We start from the raw sequence: 20998 nt of genomic DNA, 5'->3' as shown, positions 1-20998 counted from the left end.
TCTTTCCAATGGTACCTNGTTGAAAAGCAATGATTTAAAATAAATAGNTAAAAAAAAAAATCAAAAAGGTTCATCAATAACTTACCATGTCGTTAAGCTCGCAATCAATCTTCTCTTCCTGAATCTTCAACAACACCTTCTGAAATTTGGTTATGGATTCCTCAGAAGCCATGAAACACCTACTTCTAGGCTTATAATTTTTAAAAACCAAGTTTTCTTCTTTCATCTTTTACTTTAATTTTTCCCACCCTAAAAATTCTGCAAATCAGAGTTGGCGCCAAATATGCCTAAGGTCTAAATATACATTTTTTTTTAATAATTAGTCAAAGAAAAAAAAGAATATCCTCCTTGGTTTCAGTTTCCCATTCATAAAAAATCAAGGAAGAATTGGTGATAATTACATATCTCATTTGATTAATGTCTGAAATACACTTCCAACGTATTGGGTCCAAACATCTTCTTTCCCCTCCATCTTTAGTACTTACATATAATGGAAATAAGTGTTTAATTAATGTTGGTGAGAATGTACAAAGATACTGCTTTGAACATAAAATCAGGCTTTCTAGATTAAGAAGTATTCTTCTAACTAATATCTCTGTTGAAACTATTGGAGGTCTTCCAGGTCTTCTTCTTACATTAATAGGAGTTGGGGTTCAAAAGCTCAGAATTGTGGGGCCAGAACCCATAACTCGTTATTTAATTATGTTTGGATATGTGATTAGAACTCAGAAAAAGTATGAAAGCTCTATAAACACTGTTGTATCTATTAATTCGCAAGAATTTCTGGATAACTTTGATGGGGTAAAATCCGATCTAGAAATTGAGATTATTGAGTTAATGCCATCTTCTTCTTCTGAGCCACTCAAACTCGAATTAGATCATGAACTTTTTCTTGAATGCTATCTAAATCATTCCTTTTCAGGATCTCAGATTTGTTTGGATTTTGAACATAATCAAATTCCAAACTCCAAAAAAAGATGTACCGAAAACTATTCATCTTGTTTATCAAATCTATCCATATTGTACATGTTTGAGTTTCCAGAAAAAAGAGGAAAGTTTGATGTTATTAAAGCTAAAGAACTTGGTATTCCTCCAGGACCTCTATATTCCAAACTAAAGAATGGAGAAAGCGTACAAATTTCTGAATCGAGAATTATCCAGCCTAGTGATGTTTGCTCTCCTCCCATCAAGCTACCCTGGTCAATTATTTTCCATACCCTAGATCCAACTGAGTTTGACTTTTTCTACTTTAGAATCTCTCAAATTCTCAAATTGAAAGGGTTTGATTTAACTGAAACCGCTCAAGATTCTAGTAATTGCTCAAGTGAGCAATACAAATCTTGTTCAAACTTTTATATATTCGAATTCCAAGCTTGTTTTGACTCTTTTTTAGACTTTAATAACAATTTCTTAAAGCTTGATTCTTGCTTTATCCAAAATAAATGCTATCTATCTAAAGGAATTATTAATGTTATAAGGCTAAATGAAAGATTAAATTTACTCAAAGATCAAGAAATTAACCCTTTTGTGACTTCTCAATTTCTTCAAGAGTTCCTAAGCCATATCTCTCCCAATTTATTTCCTTTACCATCAGCTAAAGTTGATGAGTTTACTTGGAACCAACAGTTTTTCATATCATCAAACCAAAAATCTCTTCAAAATACTAACTCTATTGCAAATATACACAAAAAAAAAGCAAAGTTTGCTCCAATTTCACAAGAATCCGACGATCAAATCTTATTCCTAAAACAAGAATTTCAAGATATTTTCTCCAATTATATAGAAAACAATGAAAAAACACTTTTTCCTCTTTTATATGTTCTTGGAACAGGATCTGCAATTCCCTCGCCATATAGAAATGTCTCTGGTTACCTTTTACGTCTCGACGATAATACGAGCATGATGCTAGACTGTGGGGAAGGTTCTATGTCCCAGCTTTTCATTCTTTGCAAGTTTGATTTTGACTTATTTTCAAAAATTATTGCTTCAATTAAGATCATTTTTATTTCTCATCCCCATGAAGACCATTTTTTGGGTATTTTCAACCTTTTAAAACTTAAAAACTCTATCAATATTCAACAAAAAGTTGAAAATAGCTCTGGATCAGTCAAAAATGACAATTTCTATCACATAAAATATGATGAAAACCTCCAAAGAGTCCAAGAAGTTTATTTTAATAATGAAATTAAAAGCAAAGATTTTAAGAACTTGGTAATTATTGGACCAAGAAAGGTAGAAAAGTTATACAATTTATTCCAAGAGAAAATTATACAAGACAAAGGAAATAGAATTAGAAATTGCGAAATTTCTTTTATAGCTATAGAAAAGAGAATTAATAAAAGCTTTGATAAAATATCAGATCAAAGCAAACTGGTATTAGATGATTTCTTTTTAAAGCTTGAACAATTCCCTGTTAAACATATAAAATCTTCTTATGGAGTAAAAGTAACATTTAAGCTTGAAAATAGTTTGAAAATTAGGGATGGTTATTCATTATTCAAAATTGTATTTTCAGGAGATACTGCTACTCCATGTACATCTTTGGAATATGCATCAAAAGACTGTGATATCTTAATACATGAAGCAACTTTTGAGGATAGTTTATCCAAAGATGCTCAAGAAAAGAATCATTCAACCATTTCTGGAGCAATAGGAACAGCTTATAATAGTTTAGCAAAGTTCCTTTTACTTACTCATTTTAGTCAAAGATACTTTAGCATGCCAAAAGTTGAGATGAAAAATGAGGATTTAAAGAGATACTTTTTAAATAACACGCTCTGTATGATGGATTTAATGATAATTCCTTTAAAAATAGTGGGGAAATTAATAGAAAGATTCCACAATTTGAATGATTTAATTAGGGATTATTTGCCACAAGTTTAAACAAACCAAAACACAATCCTTATTTTTCTTTGAATCATCACTTTCAACAATCATACAATCCCAGACATCATAATCTTCAATGATAATTCTTCGGATAAATCCGTTATGTGTTTTTTCTCCAAGATTATAACTAACTTTAAAGCTGCTTTTTTCTGTAATTTCTTTAATTGATGACTTGAAAATATCCTCTCTAATGATATAAAATGGAGTAGTAGGTCTAAAATTAAAGATTTCAAAACTCCTTCTTTGCAAATGGCTTAATCTTCCGGCAGGAAGTCCATTATTTTGAGTAATCAAATTTAATGGTAGGATTAGTGATATATATCTTGTCTCATTTTGAGATTCTCGATCGTAACTTAAGTTCTTTTTAATGAATGTCTCACGGGACTCAGCAATAGTAAAAGTAGAATCTGCAATCATAGCATCCCTGTAGGAGTTTGACAGGTTATTATTCTTGATTCTATTAGAAGTTCTTTTTCTCGAAAAGTGCTCAATATTGAGATGCTGAATGTTTTCAAAGCTTTCCTTCAAATTATCTACTAACTCAACAAGCTCATCCGTACAAGATGAATTTAAACGAGGGGTAACCTGGCAATTAATTAAAATGAAAGGGTAAATAGTAACTTCATTATCTTCTTGGGTGTTGTTGTTCGAGTCTATTTCAGCTGACTGATTATTATTGGCTAGATTCCCTACATTGTAACATATATTCATAACTTTGATTTTCTCAACATTTGCCATATGAGCAGGTATTTCAGTGAATTGTTCAATAAATCTAAGCATTGCACCATTTACTTTTCTATTTTTTGTTAAAATTGAATTCATCCAAGAAAGATTAACCAAGAAATGCCCAGATTTGAAATAATAGAATTGATCCATTTGATTTGGAATTTGTTTCTCAATATAATCAAGTTGTTTTTCATAATTCTTTCCAATAATGGAAATAAACTCTTCTTTATTATAGACAAAACCATTTCTAGAAGTAAGAATTGAATCTTGGTTAAAGCCTGATAGTTCATAACTTATACTTCCTCCAGTAGAAATAGTAATCAAATCACTAGGAACAATACTTTGCATCCATATTTTCAAATAAGTAGCAATGATTGAGATTCTCTTATTGAAAGAAGATGTAATAATATCTCCCAAAGGAATTTGAGTTTCTCCTTCAGGAGGATGAATACCACCTAAAGCATCCAACTCCCGTATCCACAAAGAATGCTTCTGAGATGTTTGTCTATCTAATTGAATGCCAAATGTTTCAAGAGAATCCATTGTAGTTTCGCAAATTTGCTTAATCAAAATAGTTATTTGCTTGAAGGTTTCTTGTGATGAATAGTATGTAACATCCACTCCTTTAGTAAATTGGCCAAATACTTGAGTAGATAGAGCAAAGATTTTGTCTAAGATTGAAAAATGAGTTGTCCTGTCAGTATTGGCCCACACTACCATAGGAAGGGTGATGATAAGATGAAGAGTTGTCATTTCCTATGCTATGCCTAGGGCAGTGAAATAAAAGTTCTGTTTGTCCTGGCCAGTCCTGAGCAGTGATATGTTAAAAGGAACATGGTCTGGTATGGTATAGTCAATACATTCTTGTGCATGGTTAGCAGAATTGAATGTTTCATGCTCAAACTCTTTTCCATTGAATGCGCTTTTTAGCTTAAGTTTCAGTTGGAACTCACAAAAATGATCTTCACAAAGAGAATTGATCAATGTTTCTATCTCTTTCTTCTTACTCACAAACTTATAGTTTGGCTCTGCAGATTTAACCACAGGCTTTGATGAGATTGTTGCTGAGGTTGAATTCAATCTCAAAAAGTTTTGAATTTCAGCAACTTCTGGAGTAGAAACCAAATTATAAGGTAAGTTTCCTTCAGCTGATAAAGTACATAGGGGATTTTTGCAAGGAGTAGAATGAGAGATATATTTATTGTTAAGACCTTCCATACAGCTTGAAACAATAATGACCGATTTATATAATGTATTTTGTGTATTTATATTATTAAACAAAAAGTACTTGTTAGAGAATCGATCCACCCCAATAAAATTATCATTTCTCCCAATGTTGATCTTCTTTTTCTGAGTATTAAATACATTATCAATGAATTCTTTGCCTATCTTACCACTTCCAAGAGTATCAATCGACCAATTTAGAATTTCAAAGAACGATTCACTATTTAAAGCGCATAAGGAGTTGTTTTTGTCTTGTTTTTTTGATTGAGCTGGTGAGTTTTGATTTGGTGTAATATCGCAAGATTCCATTTTTGTTTCTTCTACTATTAACTGTTCCCCACTACTATAATCATCAAAAGCACCTTCGTCCAAATAGTCACTAAGTTCATTCATGCTAGACTCGTTCATCTTTGTAAGGAGCAAATCCAAAATTACAGGCCAAGATACGCAATCAATAGAGGATTTATTGATACTTAAAGTATCCAAAAGTTTAAGTTTGATTTCAGAACTCTTTAAATCAGACTCTGAATCAGAATGTTCGGAGTCATTTCTAAATGAAGAGTAACCTCTTTTGATGCTTGGACTGGTTTTTACTGTTTGGCTGGAATCTTCTGTATTATTTTTCTTGAAGTTAAAAACTTTCTCAGAAATGGCATTAATAAGGCACTTAATTGTCGAAAATAATGTGTTTTGAGGAAAAGCCTGAACTACTTTAATCAAACTACAAAGTCCTTCTTGGCTAATTAAACCAGAAGCTCTTTCTTCTTTCAATTTTCCAATAACTTTGTTCAGTTCCAAATATACTTGATTTAAAATTTCCAGTGAAATGCATTTTGATTTTTCCAGAACAAAACTCTTTGATTGGAATGACTGAATACTAAGTAGTGAACTTGAATAAATCGGTAATTCTAAGAAATCACCAAATGAGTGGCAGAAGTCCGAAATCTTGAGTATTTTCTGACAAGTCCCAAAGCTATCAGTGAAGTCCTTAAACTTGACTAAAGCAAATTTAAGAGAATCTTCACCCTTATTAACAGAACTTCGTCTTCTTTTTAAATTATTAGCAGTTGTAGCACATGTTACTGAACTTGCTTGTAGCTTATTACTAGTGAAAATCTTCTCTGAAAGTTCATTGTTTTGCAACAAGCTATTAATATTTGAACTTATATAGCTTTCATCCAAAGTAGAATCTTCACTTAATATCATTTTTGTGAGTTTATTTTTCATTGACGTAATTATCTGAAGTCCCAAAGTTTTGGATAGATTATACTTTTTCGAGTAAGTTTGTAAATAAAACTCAATAAAGGGAAACATCAACAAAACCTCTTTCTCAGATAATCCAGCAACAAATAAAGGCTCACCCCATGCAGTTGTAGGCTGATCCACAGAAGGATTTGTATCCTTGCAAGCTTTCTTAGTTGGACTTGAAGTCTCACTAGCAGGCTCTGGGCTCATTTCAGGAATCTGTTCAGAAGTTTGCTCCTCAGTTTGCTGCTTAGAAACTGGTTTATTAGATGATTTGTCAACCAATTTCCCAGTAACCTGATCAAGGAAAGTCTTGTATCCAATTCTATTTGAGTTTGGAGAAAGTAAAGTCTTAATAAGTCTTGAAATAACTTCAAACTTGATCTTTGCAGATGAAAATAACTTGACGTATTTGCTTGCTGGCCAACATAGCCTATAGCAAGTTTTTGAGCTTCCATTTTCAGACATACTATTGACCCATATATGTGGTGTATCAAACAGATTACCTCCAAATTCAATAGTCCAGGAATGTATTTTACAAGTAATCTGGAAAGTCTTTAAGTCTCCCTGCTTTAAAATTGACTTTGGCATTTCCTTCATCTTCTTTGGCTTGTAACTTCCCCCACCTTTTTGACGAATTCTCTGTAACTTCCTAAAGTTCTCTTTAAGAATATTAGTCTTTTCTTTCTCATAATTTAAAATATATTCAAAAGGGATCAAAGTACCAACAAGAGTTAGTTCTTCAAAACTTTGATCATCTTGTGATTTTTCTGTGGCTCCCATATAATTCGAATCAACATTCACTTCAGGATCTGCTGCTTTTACAAAAGAATCAAGGGTTCCCTCCTCATTCATAAAGTAAATACTTTCAAATTTATTTGGTAAACAGTCTAAGGGCATCATCCTGGAAAGTTTGTTATTGTATATCGAAAACTCTGCAATGTATCTGTAAGTAATACCATAGTCTCCGCTCAATGTTACCTCTTCTGGAATATCATCTTCAGATGTTAACTCATGTTTAAGCTTAAAGGCTCCTCCCTCACTTGTATTACTTGACAAACTTGAACGCTTCTTTTTGTTAAAATTCTTACTATTACTACCACTACTACTATTATTATTCTTATTCAAATCAGAATTTAAGCACGCCATATTTACATCTTCCCCATAGCTGTTATTTTCATAATAGATCTGGTTGTTGTATAAGTTGCCCGAACTAATTATTTCATTGAAGTTATTCTCATTTTCTCGAGGGAAAACATAATCAGGAATAGCATCCTCCTCCATTCTAAACTGGTTATCTTCTTCATTATAAATAGGATCAGAAAGCTTCATAGAAATCTCAAAAGAATCCATCGTACTGCCACAATCAATATTTGAAGACATTTTCCCCCATCAACCTTTTAACCTCTATTAATATTAATTAATAAATATGAATATTAATTAAATTTCAGCTTATATAAAGGCAATACTATTCTTAATACCAAAATACTGTGTACTTCGTTTCTTATATGCTTTTTCCTAAGAACCCAAAAACATACATATGCATTTATAAATGTATATTTAATGTTAATTAAAACTATACTTCAATTTCATCAACACCAATAATTTTGAGGAGTAACTAGATTTAACACAAAATTTAAATTGTGAAGAATCTAACTAGGTCTGTGTTTTTACTCCTTATTTTCTCTTGGTTCTCAAAAAACTTTAATCCATATACCTTTGACTTTTTTTGCCAACCAACCTATTCTCCTCCCACGGCGCTTACATGACTAGACAAACTTAAATAGTAAGTAATATTCAAATTAACTTGATATTGTTCTTTTTTTTAAAAAAAAAAGGATATTACTACCTCTTTCAAAAACTTATTTTTTTAAAAATTTTGTACCTATGTTTCATGGCTACTTTAATTACACTACGTGGAACTAGTTACATGCATGCAAACACGTGTTGAGTTTTTTTACCATATTCCGAGCATTCATGTGGACAAACAACGTTAGAGTAAAAAAATAATAGTAATTTAAATTTAAACAATATTATTTTCTTATGGAATCCAATTGATTTCAGGCCGTTGAGTTTTTCTTAGGAATTCATTGCATTTGTTGAAATGATCACAGCCTAGATTCATTTTTTTTAGTCAAAGTAGGTATTTGAAAATATATTATAAGTTAGTCTTTTGATAACTTTTGTTATATTATAAAGGAAAACTCACCCATAAACTTCTTTTGTGATAATGGAGAGGGATGAGCTGATTCTAGCACCAAATGTTTCTTTTTACAAACGCTCGCGGCCTTAGCTTGGGCAGACCTCCCCCAAAGCATAAATACTATAGGTCTTTCTAATTTATTAATTTTTGATATAACCATGGATGTAAAGATATCCCAACCCTGAACGATAAAAAAAGTTAGTAGAAAATTTCAGTATTCAATAAATTTGTTTGTTCTCTAACACTGTAGTTATTACTGTCAAACTTACATAGTCTTTGTGAGACATTGGCTTCCCTTCTTCTACAGAAAGTAAAGAGTTTAGAAGGAATACCCCCTGTTCAGCCCACGATGACAGGTCTCCATGACCAGGATTGCCTTTACCTATTTCTTTATAAATATTTCTTAAACTAGGAGGAACTGGAACGCCCTTCGGAACTGAGAAACTAAGTCCCATTGCCTGTCCAGGTTGGTGATATGGGTCTTGACCCAAGATTACCACTGAAATCTTGTTCAATGGAGTAGCTTTGAAACAACTAAACATTTTGTCACTGGGTGGGTACACTTTAGCACAATTCCTTCTTTCTTGAACCTTTTTCATACACTTCACAAAATAGGGCTTCCTTAATTCGTCTTTAAGAGCCTCAAACCACTCATCTCCAAAGTATTCCCTCAACACCGACTCACTCGGATAGTACTCTTGATTCTCTTCCTCAGCCTCCTTACTTGATTTAATTTCTGTTTCTTCAACGCATATTCTCCTATTCTTCACTGCTGAATCTCTATTCAAGTCATTCCCACACTCAATACTGTCCTTGCAAATGTTTTCTGCGCCCCTTTTATTCAAATAAGACAGTATTGACGTTTGACTCATATTTCTCTATATTTTTATTTACATGTATTAAAAAATAATTTTTGGCGCCAAAATATCGTTCCCTATAATTTAAAAGGCACGAAAAGGAAACACAAGCATGAAGGAAGGGGATACAGAAGATGGAAAAAACTAATTAAGATTTCTATAATAATACTTGGATACTTTCTTCTGTAATCTCCGCCGCTTTTATTCCAAAAAAAAGTTATTAATGGAATATCAGCAAGGGAGAGAACGAAAAGAATATGATAGTCTATTATTAAGGAAAAGATGCAACAACTTATTCCATGTCAGCATTTTCGAAATGAGTCAACTCCTCATTGTGGAGACATGCAATTGGTTTTATTTCAAACTTTACTGAGGGAATTTCAAGATGTTTAAGTAACAAATATTGGTATTTATTCAAAGGGTTCCCTTTCTCGCATATGATAACTTTTCCCTGATCAGAGCCAAAAAGAGTTGGCTTAAGCTGAGGAAATTGCTTTCTCATATAAAATTCTGCATTTTTGTATAAACATTCTAACTCTGTGTTTGGTTCAACAACGCAAGTAATGTCAGATAGTGAACCTTCTCTACCAAATTCCATCGTAGAACTTTCTTCCAGTACCTTGTTTAAATTACTAGGAGCCAAGTCTGTAAATATAAGACCTCTTTCCCCGCGAAGAAAAGAAGAGATTTTATGAGCATTCTTTGCAGACTCTGAATCTGAGTCTGCACCAAATGCGACCTGAAGAAGTTTGTTTTTCCCAACTAATAACTTTCCAGGTTCAAGCCTAACTCTAAGTTGTTTTAAAGCAGCATTTCTTTGGTTCTTCAGCTTAACAACATAAATAAACTTGAATTTACCAATGTACTCATGTACGTTTTCGATTATTTCTGACTTGTCCTTTCTCTTCTTCTTCAGATCCTTGGTCATAAGAACCTTCTTTACTCTCTTTGATTTTGCCATCTTCTTTTCACCTACTTTCTTTTTTCCTCCTTAGATAAGAAAATAAATTTTTCTTTTATTTTTATCAATTCGTGACTATTACCCATTTATCTACATACCGGCGCATTGGCGCCAAATGTGTCTACCTTAAGAAAATTAAATGTAGTCTGGCATGCGAAAATAATAGCCTGGAAAAAAAAAGAAAGAAAAATGATAAGTAAAGGATGTAATTGTTAATTAGGTAGCTTACTATAGGTTTTAGAGCATTTGGTTGACTAATGTTTATCTCTGTGTGAAACTAGAGATTAGGAATGTTTAGAAAGAGCGAGTTGATCGGGAGAGACCAAAACTAGCATCTCTTTAAGAAGCTTATGAATTTTTTCTGCAGAGCTTGACTGAATACTATACATCGAAGTAAGAGAATTTACCAGAGAATTAATAATATGGAAGTTGCAGAAAATGGCATTATGAACATCATCTGGAATGCTACTGCCAGCATTGCCGTTTCTGCAAAGCTCAAACAGTGACACTACATAAGCTTCAATAATTTTTGGTAAGAATCCCACATTTGAAGAGTTTATTCCACTCTCCGACTTTGGGATGAAGTTCTTTGATTCTATATATTCTTTAGCTGAGCGATAGAAACCCTTTTGAATCAAAACAAATGCATGCACAATCTCATTCAAATATTTAACTTCATCCAACTTTGTCTGAACTGCAAGACCTTGTTGTAAATAAGAAGAATCTGTAAAAACTTTGTTTATGATGGTCTGTAATTTGTCAAAGAAAAGTTGTTGTCTCGTATTGAGAGTTGTAAAAGAATAACAAACTGGAAGTCTCAAGCAATCTAAAATAGTGTCCAAGACCTCCTCCAAGAGGTTTGCTTCCATGAAAAATAAAATTGAAGTAATATAATGGCCCCTATTTTTAGCTAATCTTGCTATAATACTGTTTATTTCTTCACATATTTCAGAGTATTCACTTGTATTCATACTCTCATATGTATCAAACTTAACAAAAGACTTTCCTTGTTCAATATAAGTATGGAAACTAGCACTATCAGTGTAATCATCTTCAACAATATCATGTAATAGACTGAACTCTACATAATCCTGTAATATCTTTGTTCTCATTGATTCCGGGAAAAGCCTTGCAAGTTTTGCAACAAAAGGGAAGGGAATATTAAAGTTTTTAATTGATTTCTCAAGAACTTCATAAAGGCTTAAAACTCTATCTTCTGGCTCAATCTTGTCAGAAAATGAAGAGAAGACTCCAAATTGATCATTTTCTATTTTTTTCCAAAGTGGAATTAAACCAGCAACTGCTAAGTAAAGAACCCACTGAAGTTGTATGATTTTTAATTCATGATGACAAGAATAAATCCACCTCATTGCCTCCCCAAAATGTAAAGTGTAGCACATTAGTCTTGCCATATTGAGATTTGTCTGTTCTTTTACCATTCTATCATTCTGATTTAACTCATTCTTATCTTCTTGTCTAGATATAGTTCTTTCATGTAAATGAGAATTCTGGCTACGACTTAAGCTTAACTTAGTGCTTCCTGCATGAACATCTCCTCTTCTGGATGTATGAGTCAATAAGAAGGGGCTAACCTCTTCCTGAGAGTGAATAGATAAATCTCGGCTTGATGATTCTCCTCCATAGGAAAATTGGTCTACCTGGTTTCGAAGTCTATTATACAAAGTATTTAATTCCTTTGCTGATTCATTGTCATCATTAGTCTTAAGGATAATATGAAGTTGATACCAAATATAATCTTCCATATTTGTATTAGGAAGAAGTTTCATCACATTCAAAGACTGAGATGAAACGTTAATTATACTGAAAATAACCTGATAATAGGCTTGTTCTCTTAAGTCTGCATCCTGGCTTGGTTTTGAGTAAAACATAGAATTCAACTCTCTATATTCTCTGCTAGAGTAAAGGTCTCTATTAAAGTCAAATTGTACGCATTGCTTAATCCAATTTTCCTCGCCTTGAACAATATCATCATATGTTTGAGAAATTAAGAGTGAACTACTTGTTGAAAGAAGTATTGCTGCTAAACATTTACATACCAAGGAGAAATGTTGAGGTATATGAGAGAATTTGGATGCCATATCCCAAAGTATTTGGCCAGACCCAATTCTAAATGCCCAGTAAGCCAAAAACCAGTAGTGAACTTGTTCGCATGGGAAATTCATATTGTAATTGATATTCCGTTGGTCTGTTGATTCACTTATGAACAACTTTATACAAAAATTGGTAAAGTTCTTTAAGGAAATAAGTACACTACTTCCTACTCCTGAGCCATATCTGTTTCCTAAGAAAATGTTAGAATTGTGATACAAAACATTATCAACAGCAGAAACTTCTAAAGCTCGAATTGAATTAGAAATCATCTGACGAGTTGTATAATTGTTCTTTGAGGAATTGCCAACTAATAGTGTCAAAAGTCTCCATAACAATGAAATTTCCTCCTTGTATTCAACAGGAGCCAATAGAGAACCCATTTCTTGAATCAACTGGATACGAGAATTGAAGGAAGAAAGACACATTTTCTGAATAGATACATATTTGTCAGAAGCTAAATCAGAAACAGTAACATTTGGAATAATCTCAGAAAGAACATAATAGTACTCATTAATAGAGTCTTCAGTTCTTCTAGATCCTCCAACTCCTTGCTCTTGTATTGTTTCAAAGTGTGGCTTTCTAGGATTAAGCAAAAGTCCAAATTCTGATTTGGTTGATAGATGAGAATTATCATTACAATATCCTGATACTATATCCTGTTTTTGACCATCAAGGATCTTGGATTTTCTTTCATTCCATTCTGTGAAAAATAAATCAAAGACTTCTGAATAATAAATCTGGAAAATAGACGTAGTAGACTCATCTATCAAGTATGAAAGGAAATTTGAATAGCTAGTTTGAAGATACTTTGGCAGTCCTCCTGATCCTAACTCACTATAGTTGTCTTTATCCTGCCCACAGCCTCCTCTATGAGGGGCCCTTTTGAAATTAAAAGCTTCTGCTAAGTATCTCCTTTTAGAGTCATAACTTTCCAGTCTAGAGCTAAGATATTGGATTGAACGCTCAAGAGTTGTAATTCCCAAGTCGTTTACTATTCCCTTCCCACTACTTGCTCGCTTTGACACACCAAAATACCCTGGCTCTTTTTGCTTACTTCCAAGAGAATTCCTTGAAACATCCAAAAGCTCTTTAATTCCACTCCAAACCACAGGCTTTAGTATTGGAACTGTCCTATATGCTCTTTCCAGGGAGGAATTTATGTCCATTGAAAAGTTTGACATTTTTTCCCCCTTACACTTTTTTTTTGCTATTTTTCAGTTCCAGCCTTCAAAACCCTATACATGAGTTGGCGCCCAAGTGTGGTGCTAATGGGATTAAGAAAGTGATAATTAATTAAATATTCAAAAAGCGAGAAGGAAAAAAAAATAAGGAGCTAAAATATAGAAAATCTTTTTCAAGAATCTTCTTGATGCCTCATTAATTGACTAGTTTTATAAGTTGAGAGTCACACTAGTATTTACTCTGAGTTGAATCATAAGTTTTTATAAAAAATATTTTCCTTATTTTACCTAAAAAAGTTAACTTAGCTATCCTATTCTGTCAACATGCATGAAAAATATGCCGGTATTCAACTTAACAAAAAATTAATTTTTTTAAATTTGAAAATTGTTAAAAAAAACATTGTGGCGCCAAAACAAGTAGTGTCTAATAGTCAAAAGAGATTATTCTAAAATAAAGAAAAGGCAAAGGAGATTTTCTGGTTAAGTTTGGAGAACGAAAATAGAGAGAATACCAGTCTTTGGAGATCATATTAAGATACTTAAGGTTCTGGTTAATATATTGAGCAATTATCCACTTTTGTTATAAGTGTTATATATATTTATATATATGTCAAAAGCAAAACAAGAGAGAGCAATAGTATATGTAGGCCATATTCCATTTGGATTATTTGAGCCTCAACTCAAAGAATACTTTTCCCAGTTTGGTAAGATTTTGAGGATTAAGCTGAGCAGGTCCAAGAAGAATGGTCACTCGAGAGGATATGCATTTATTGAATTTGAATCAATGGAAGTGGCTCAGATTGCAGCCTCAACTATGAACAATTATATTATTTTTAAGAGAAGTCTCAAATGTCACGTACTTCCTAAAGAAAGTATTCACCCATACATTTTTATTAGATCAAAGAAGAAGCATTCTTCTGAATCTAATAATGCCTTAACTGAAGATGAAAAACAAGCAAAGATTGATAAGTCTGTTCTTTCTAAGAAAAAGAGGCTACTTAAAATCAATAAAATTCTTGAAAAGAATAATATAAATTACAAGCTTCCTTCTGAGTAGTTTTGTTCTTTTATATCGTTTTTTTATATATCTTTTTTTTCTAATTTATTATTTTTTTTTTTTCCTTTCCCATCTTGCACTTCTTTTTTCTTTCCCATCCAACTCTCTTATTCCTAATTCTTTCTTCCCAGTTGTTTCCTTCCTCTCTTTTTTCCAGATTCAACCTCCTTCTATCTCGAGCTCTCTAATTATCCAAACCAAAACTTATCCTTTATTTTTCCTCTTGAAATTGATCTGAGTTTCCAAACTGTATATACCGGTGTTTTGGCGCCAACCTCTGGTGTAAAAATAGACCAAGGAAAAGTGGGTTTATTGGTCAAAATGGTGAAGGAAGAAAGTAACAAAAGAAAAAGAGACAACTCCAGGAGATCTGAGTTAGAAAATGTCTCTGTTGAAGGAGAACTTAATAACAACGACTCATTTATTCCTTTTGAAAAGTCCAATCCAATATTTGAGAATTACTATAGATTACAACAAATATGTACTGAAAATGAGTTCCAAGATTTCATTCATTCTCTTTCTTCTCAGCTTCCAACAACTTTAAGAGTTAATATTTCTCACCCATTGCACTCATTATTAGAGTTTCTTCTCAACACTGAAACAGAAAAATCATATAATAATAATGCTATTTTCAACTTGAAAAGACTAAGTAAGAATTGCAAGTTATATTTGACAACTGAATATTCCAGAAAAATGCTCAAGAAAGAGTCTCAGCTAGCTAAGCTACACAGCTTCATAGTTTCTCAAGATGAGTTTGGAACCCTTTCAAGTCAGGAACTTGTTTCCATGTTGCCTTGTATATGTCTTGATCCCAAACCAGGCCACTTTGTTCTAGATTTGTGTTCTGCTCCTGGAAGCAAGTCTACTCAAATCTTAGATATGATTCTCTCATCAAGAGATGACCAACTTGGGATACCATGCAAAAAAGGTGTATTAATTTGTAATGATCTAAGCTCAAAAAGATTGGATACACTCTCATCTCGTCTAAGTAGAATACCATCTCCCAATGTACTAATCACTTGTATAGATGCATCTTTTTTTCCAACTTTTAAACCAAGTAAAACTACTATTACTTCTCTTTTTCAGTTTGACAGAATACTTGTAGATTCTATTTGTTCTGGAGATGGGACACTCAGAAAAAATCCCGATATATGGACAATATGGAGGCCTGAAAAAGCTTTAAGCCTTCATAAAAAGCAAGTTTCCTTGCTTTCCAGAGCATTTAAACTACTAAAGAATGGAGGAAAACTTGTTTACTCAACATGCAGCCTAAATCCCATAGAGAATGAAGCAGTTATCTCTACTCTATTACGGAAGTTCCCCGATGCAAAACTCATAACTCCAACAAACCTGGATGAAAGAGAATTTGAAATTTCTAAGGGTCTTAGAACATGGGGAGTTCATTTTGAACTGAAAGAACAAGACAAACTTCAACTTTTTGATACTTTAGATAAAGTCCCAGATACTCCCTTTAAGGAAAAACTTACAGAAAGTATGTTCCCTAATAAAGAATGGTATGAGTCTGACAATTTCATGAAATGTTTTAGAGTATTACCTCATAGAAACGATACTGGAGGGTTCTTTTTTGCAGTTGTTCAAAAAAATGGACCTGATGAAATACCTCAAATCGAACAAAGATCAGAATCCTCATCATTCAAATATGAGACAGTTGAAACAAAGGATTTGGAACTTATATTAAGCTTTTATGGCCTTGATAATCAGAATATACAAGGAAAACTTAATGGTATTGAAAATTTTCCATCCAAAATTAAGAATCATTTAAATAATATAAATTCTATAGAAAAATCATCTTTTGTAAAAAGAAAGTCTCATGATAAAACTATTTATCTCATTGGGGAAGATGTCTCAGAGCTTATTATGAATTATAATCTAGAATTAGATCTTAGATCAGTAGGTATCCGAGCATTTGAGTATCTTAAAGGGAAAATTTCTGGAGACGGAAGATGTAAATGGAGAATTAACCAGAATTCATCCAGTTATTTAGTTAGATTAATGAAAAGAAGACTAATCTTTGTGAGTATCTCATTGCTAGATCTACTTGATGATGAAAATAAACTCATTGGAGGTAAAGAAATTTTGGATCTTGAAAAGAGAGGAGAACTTCTTGGGTTGAAAGAACTTTGTTCTGGAATATCACAGGAGAAGAAATTAGAAAGTGGTGGTATTTTAGTAGTAATTTTACCTCCAAGTATTATAAATTACGGAGGAAACGGTAAAATAAATCCAAACTTTAAGGAATTGGACCAAGGAGTCCCTCTCTCGGGAATTCTATATGAAGATTCAGGAATAAGTTTTTTCGTTTCAAAGAATGAAATAAAGTCTATTAAAGAGTTAATATTAATTTAAGAAAGTAGTTAAGTATTTAAGTAAATATAATATAGAATAGGATAGAATACTAAGCCTAATATATATATTAAGCGTGAGACATCTAAAATCCCATACCTCCAAACATCTTCTGAAAATCTGGAGAACCCTGGAACTTATCCATTTCCCTCATCATATTCATCATATTTTGAGCTCCACCCATATGTTTAAATATTCTAGGGTCAATAGCCTTTTGCATCTTTTGTATGAGTTGAGCAGGATTCTTCATAATAGATGACATATCCAATCCTCCTTTCTTTCCTAAACCAAGCTTACCAATCTGTCCAACCATCTTGGAGAACATTTTATGTTGAGAAAGAAGTTCTTGAACATCTTGATTAGAAGTTCCACTTCCCCTAGAAATACGCTCTACTCTGGAAGCATTAATCGTCTTTTCATTATCTAATTCACTTTCTGTCATAGAATCCATAATGACCATGAATTTCTTAAGCCTTTCTATACCCGCCTGTTCATCTTCTTTTGCAAGGATATTTGGACCCATTCCAGGAATCATAGACAAAAGAGCACTTGGAGAACCCATATTCAACATATTCTGGAACTGTTCATACATATCTCTCAAAGTAAATATACCTTGAACAAGCCTATTGACCATATCTGGCTGTCTATCTAAGGGAACAACCTCGTTAATCTTAGCCATTAAACCACTAATATCTCCAAGTCCAAGCAATCTGGAAACAAATCCTTTGGTTTCAAAAGGTTCAAACTCATCAAAATGTTCTCCAGTTCCAATAAAGATGATTGGAGCTCCAGTTGCAGCAACAGCTGAAAGTGCTCCTCCTCCCTTGGCATGTCCATCTAATTTGGTAATAATTACACTTCCAACATCAACTGCATTGCAGAATGCCATAGCTTGATCGTAACAAGCTTGTCCAATATGACTATCCATAACAAAAACAACGTCATCAGGATTAGTTTCCATCACAACTTGTTCCATTTCCACAAATAAAGATGATTCCTGTTTGTGACGACCAGAAGTATCTACGATAATTAAGTCATAACCTTCCTTTCTGAATTCCCTAACACCATCACGAGCAATCTTGACAGGATCAGTCTCTGTATAACTTCCATAGAATGGAATCTTAACTTTTGTGGCGTTTTGTTTAAGCTGATCAAAAGCACCAGCTCTGAAGGTATCGGCACAAACTAGAGCAGTTTTCCAACCTCTCCTTTGGTAATAGTTGGCAAACTTTGTACAGGTTGTTGTCTTTCCTGAACCCTGAAGACCAACAAAGACTATAACATTGGACTTATCTCTCTGAGGAACATAGGGAGTTCTACTGGGAGTCAGTATATTAACTAATTCCTCCACAACGGCACTTTGGATCTGACGGCGTCTATTTGAGCCTCCTACTGAGTCTTCCTGTTCCACAGCTTTCTTGATATTGTTTCTAAGTTGAGCAACCAACTTAACATTAACATCTGCCTTGAGAAGAGCCGTTGCAATTTCTTTCAAGCAGAGGTCTATAGCAGCCTCATCGGCAATAGTGCTGGATTGGAACTTCCGAATAGCCGAGGCCGAGTTGGCCTCCCAAATCTGCCAAAACCATTAGGAATACTTTAAAATAGGATTCTTCTTTAGGATAGAGTGGTGTTTAACTTATATTAGTTGTTAATTATGGGCAAATTTTGCCGAATTCAGGAGGATTTTATTTCTTTGTTTAATTGCCTTTTCAGACAAATATAGTTGGGCAAGATTTCCCGCGACTTTTCAACAAAAATTCGAGGACCCCAGAAAAGAGGTAATTTGACAACCAACAAAGAAACCTGTTTCACAGGTAAAAAAGAATGTAAAAAACCTTCATAAGAAGTGAGAAACATAATATTTCAAGAATTAGTAAAATCTTAGCAGTAACTTGCTATAGTAGTAGTTCAAATGCGCTATCAATTCTACTCGTAATGAATGCTATTACCTATTGTTCAAAAATATACTATAACGGCTTTACTTGAGTGACACAGGGGCTTAGAGCCACAATTCTCAGCTCACGAATTTATTCCAACAGTTGCCCTCGTGAAGATCTATTGCACACTGACTACCTGAGTTTTCCTGCAAGAAAAAAGAAAGAAAGCGCCAAAATGCAATTTCCTTGTTTTAAACTGATCTACACTGACCTGACCTTACCTTACCTGATTCTATTTTAAGAAAGGGAATGGAATTTTCTCAAAGTGAGAATGGGATAATTAAGTCAGAGGCATATTGAATTGTCTTCTCTCCATTAAATTTGGCTCTAAAGTAGTGGTAAGCAAAATCTAAGAGAATACCTATATTAAAGATTTGGACAGCTATATTATAATTCCTGGACTCATGAGGCATTCTAAATAGAGGCATTGAAATCCAGTAAAATAGTGCCAGAACCTTTAGTATGAATTCAAATACCACAAATAAGGCCAAATGCTCAGAAACTTTTCTTGGACTTTTAATATGGAACATATATAATTGAGGAACAAGAGCTAATGCTCTAACTGCATCATCATAAGCTAGGAGGGAAGTAATTAAACCGAGTCTTCTTCTGGTCCTAAACATTAAGAAAATGAAAGAGAGTGGAATGGCCAAAATGTAAAGTACAAGCCAATATAAAGATCCAGAAATTAATCCTGCAATACCAGTAGGCTTGATTTTTCCTGCCCTTTCACCATTTCGCATCGCATCCTTATCTACAGATTTAGAACCCATGATAGAAAGTATCCTCACTAGAATATTTAGTCCAAAAGTATCATATTGATCTTCAATAGAATTTGAGAACTTTTTCCATACAGTATATAAGCACAAAACCGATAAAAATGTAGAAATTATATCAATTTGGAATGACCAATCCAAAGTAATTCCAGTATATAGAGAAAACCAAACATTGAGAAGAGCGCCACAAAACTCAGAAAAACATAATGCACATAATGTTTGCATGGAAATTCCTAATGCACTTCTATCACTGTATACCTTAAAAGTGATAACTCCATAACAGGTAATGCACATTAAAGCATGGAACCAACTACAAGCATCGTGAACCCAGACATACTTGTTCAAAGATAGAAAGAAAAAATTCTTTTTATTAGAGCTTTCATTTTGGGAGGAATTTTGAGTGCTGGTGGTTCCTTGGTCTTCTGCTAAGATCTGGGAGATGTTTGCAAGGAAAATAACCAGTAAAAAACATGAAAAAATCACCTTTTTGCAAGAAGCACCTTTTAATATAGCCAACATTTTAATATATATTTTTTAGCTTCACACAAACCGATAACATTTTGAATCAGAGCACTCAAGCGCCAGTTGCATTATCCGATTGAAAAAATTATTAAATTTTCAACACAATTTCGTAAATGACAAAATAAATTTATTAATATTTGAGGGGAAAAATCCAAAAAAAAGCGGCTCATGTACAATCTATTGATATTTTTCCTCCTTCCCATGTATTTACATATTTATTCCTAATTTTCTTTCTCTCTATTGCTTGATATTTCTTCGGTCACATATTATACCTGGTTTGTGTGAATAACCGCTCAACTTAAATAATTTTATTCTAATTAAATATACCTGGAGAAATTCATCAAAAGAAACAAATATATGTATATATATTATATATAAAGGAATATATAGTGATTACTGTTAATATATCATTATTTATCGATCAATTTCTTAGAAATCCCGTAGTTTGTTTTAACATAGTTTGTGATGTCTTCAATCTTCACTTCAGATGAGTCTCTAGTTAACATTCTATGCACCCCTGATAATAAACTATTGTCTATACATTCCTCCACTATCATTCCTATTGCTTGAATTACTTTTCCATCTATTTTTTGACTAGGTTCAGACGATATTTTTGGTCGGTTTTGGATTGATTCCTTAAGAACTTTCGAGGTAATGTGAACGATTTCATTCTTAGCATTCATTTTATGTCCTATTTTGTTTTTAGAAAACTCTCTAACTGATATTTATAGCCTTTTCAATTTTTACTTGATAGTGGACTAATTCGAATAATACTCTATCTTTTCATTTCTATTGTTACCTTGAAAATACTAAGTTAAAATGGCGGTAACTTTAAAAATTTTAATATATATACTGCGTAATATTTTATCGATTCGAATTAGAAAATAATACAAAACAACACAAGTAGTCAAGAAAGAGCAATGACTCAGACGATTAGTTTTTTT

At 32.9% G+C, this 20998-nt stretch overlaps 10 protein-coding genes across 10 annotated transcripts; 3 read left to right on the top strand and 7 right to left on the bottom strand.

The window, feature by feature from the left end:
- Positions 1-417: 417 nt before the first annotated feature.
- Chro.70186 (hypothetical protein) lies at positions 418-2883 on the top strand. The annotated part of the gene is made up of 1 exon (XM_663491.1): positions 418-2883. The coding sequence occupies one exon, from the start codon at positions 418-420 to the stop codon at positions 2881-2883; it is 2466 nt and encodes an 821-aa protein (XP_668583.1).
- A 1485-nt stretch (positions 2884-4368) lies between these two features.
- On the bottom strand, positions 4369-7464 carry Chro.70187 (hypothetical protein). Its single annotated transcript, XM_663490.1, has 1 exon — positions 4369-7464. The coding sequence occupies one exon, from the start codon at positions 7462-7464 to the stop codon at positions 4369-4371; it is 3096 nt and encodes a 1031-aa protein (XP_668582.1).
- A 1038-nt stretch (positions 7465-8502) lies between these two features.
- Positions 8503-9156, bottom strand: Chro.70188 (uracil-DNA glycosylase). Its single annotated transcript, XM_663489.1, has 1 exon — positions 8503-9156. The coding sequence occupies one exon, from the start codon at positions 9154-9156 to the stop codon at positions 8503-8505; it is 654 nt and encodes a 217-aa protein (XP_668581.1).
- A 277-nt stretch (positions 9157-9433) lies between these two features.
- Chro.70189 (hypothetical protein) lies at positions 9434-10102 on the bottom strand. The annotated part of the gene is made up of 1 exon (XM_663488.1): positions 9434-10102. The coding sequence occupies one exon, from the start codon at positions 10100-10102 to the stop codon at positions 9434-9436; it is 669 nt and encodes a 222-aa protein (XP_668580.1).
- A 284-nt stretch (positions 10103-10386) lies between these two features.
- Chro.70190 (hypothetical protein) lies at positions 10387-13395 on the bottom strand. Its single annotated transcript, XM_663487.1, has 1 exon — positions 10387-13395. The coding sequence occupies one exon, from the start codon at positions 13393-13395 to the stop codon at positions 10387-10389; it is 3009 nt and encodes a 1002-aa protein (XP_668579.1).
- A 607-nt stretch (positions 13396-14002) lies between these two features.
- Chro.70191 (mki67 (FHA domain) interacting nucleolar phosphoprotein (human) - like) lies at positions 14003-14452 on the top strand. The annotated part of the gene is made up of 1 exon (XM_663486.1): positions 14003-14452. The coding sequence occupies one exon, from the start codon at positions 14003-14005 to the stop codon at positions 14450-14452; it is 450 nt and encodes a 149-aa protein (XP_668578.1).
- Positions 14453-14773: 321 nt separating this feature from the next.
- On the top strand, positions 14774-16819 carry Chro.70192 (protein nucleolar (1B671)). Its single annotated transcript, XM_663485.1, has 1 exon — positions 14774-16819. One exon carries the CDS (start codon positions 14774-14776, stop codon positions 16817-16819), a length of 2046 nt encoding a protein of 681 aa, XP_668577.1.
- Positions 16820-16901: 82 nt separating this feature from the next.
- Chro.70193 (signal recognition particle protein SRP54) lies at positions 16902-17792 on the bottom strand. Its single annotated transcript, XM_663484.1, has 1 exon — positions 16902-17792. The coding sequence occupies one exon, from the start codon at positions 17790-17792 to the stop codon at positions 16902-16904; it is 891 nt and encodes a 296-aa protein (XP_668576.1).
- Positions 17793-19016: 1224 nt separating this feature from the next.
- Positions 19017-20051, bottom strand: Chro.70194 (hypothetical protein). The annotated part of the gene is made up of 1 exon (XM_663483.1): positions 19017-20051. One exon carries the CDS (start codon positions 20049-20051, stop codon positions 19017-19019), a length of 1035 nt encoding a protein of 344 aa, XP_668575.1.
- A 413-nt stretch (positions 20052-20464) lies between these two features.
- Positions 20465-20737, bottom strand: Chro.70195 (hypothetical protein). The annotated part of the gene is made up of 1 exon (XM_663482.1): positions 20465-20737. One exon carries the CDS (start codon positions 20735-20737, stop codon positions 20465-20467), a length of 273 nt encoding a protein of 90 aa, XP_668574.1.
- Positions 20738-20998: the final 261 nt, after the last annotated feature.

Source organism: Cryptosporidium hominis, assembly GCF_000006425.1.
Source record: "Cryptosporidium hominis TU502 chromosome 7 CHRO017055, whole genome shotgun sequence".
Classification (NCBI taxonomy): Eukaryota; Apicomplexa; class Conoidasida; order Eucoccidiorida; family Cryptosporidiidae; genus Cryptosporidium; species Cryptosporidium hominis.
This window is presented reverse-complemented; position numbering and strand designations above follow the sequence as displayed.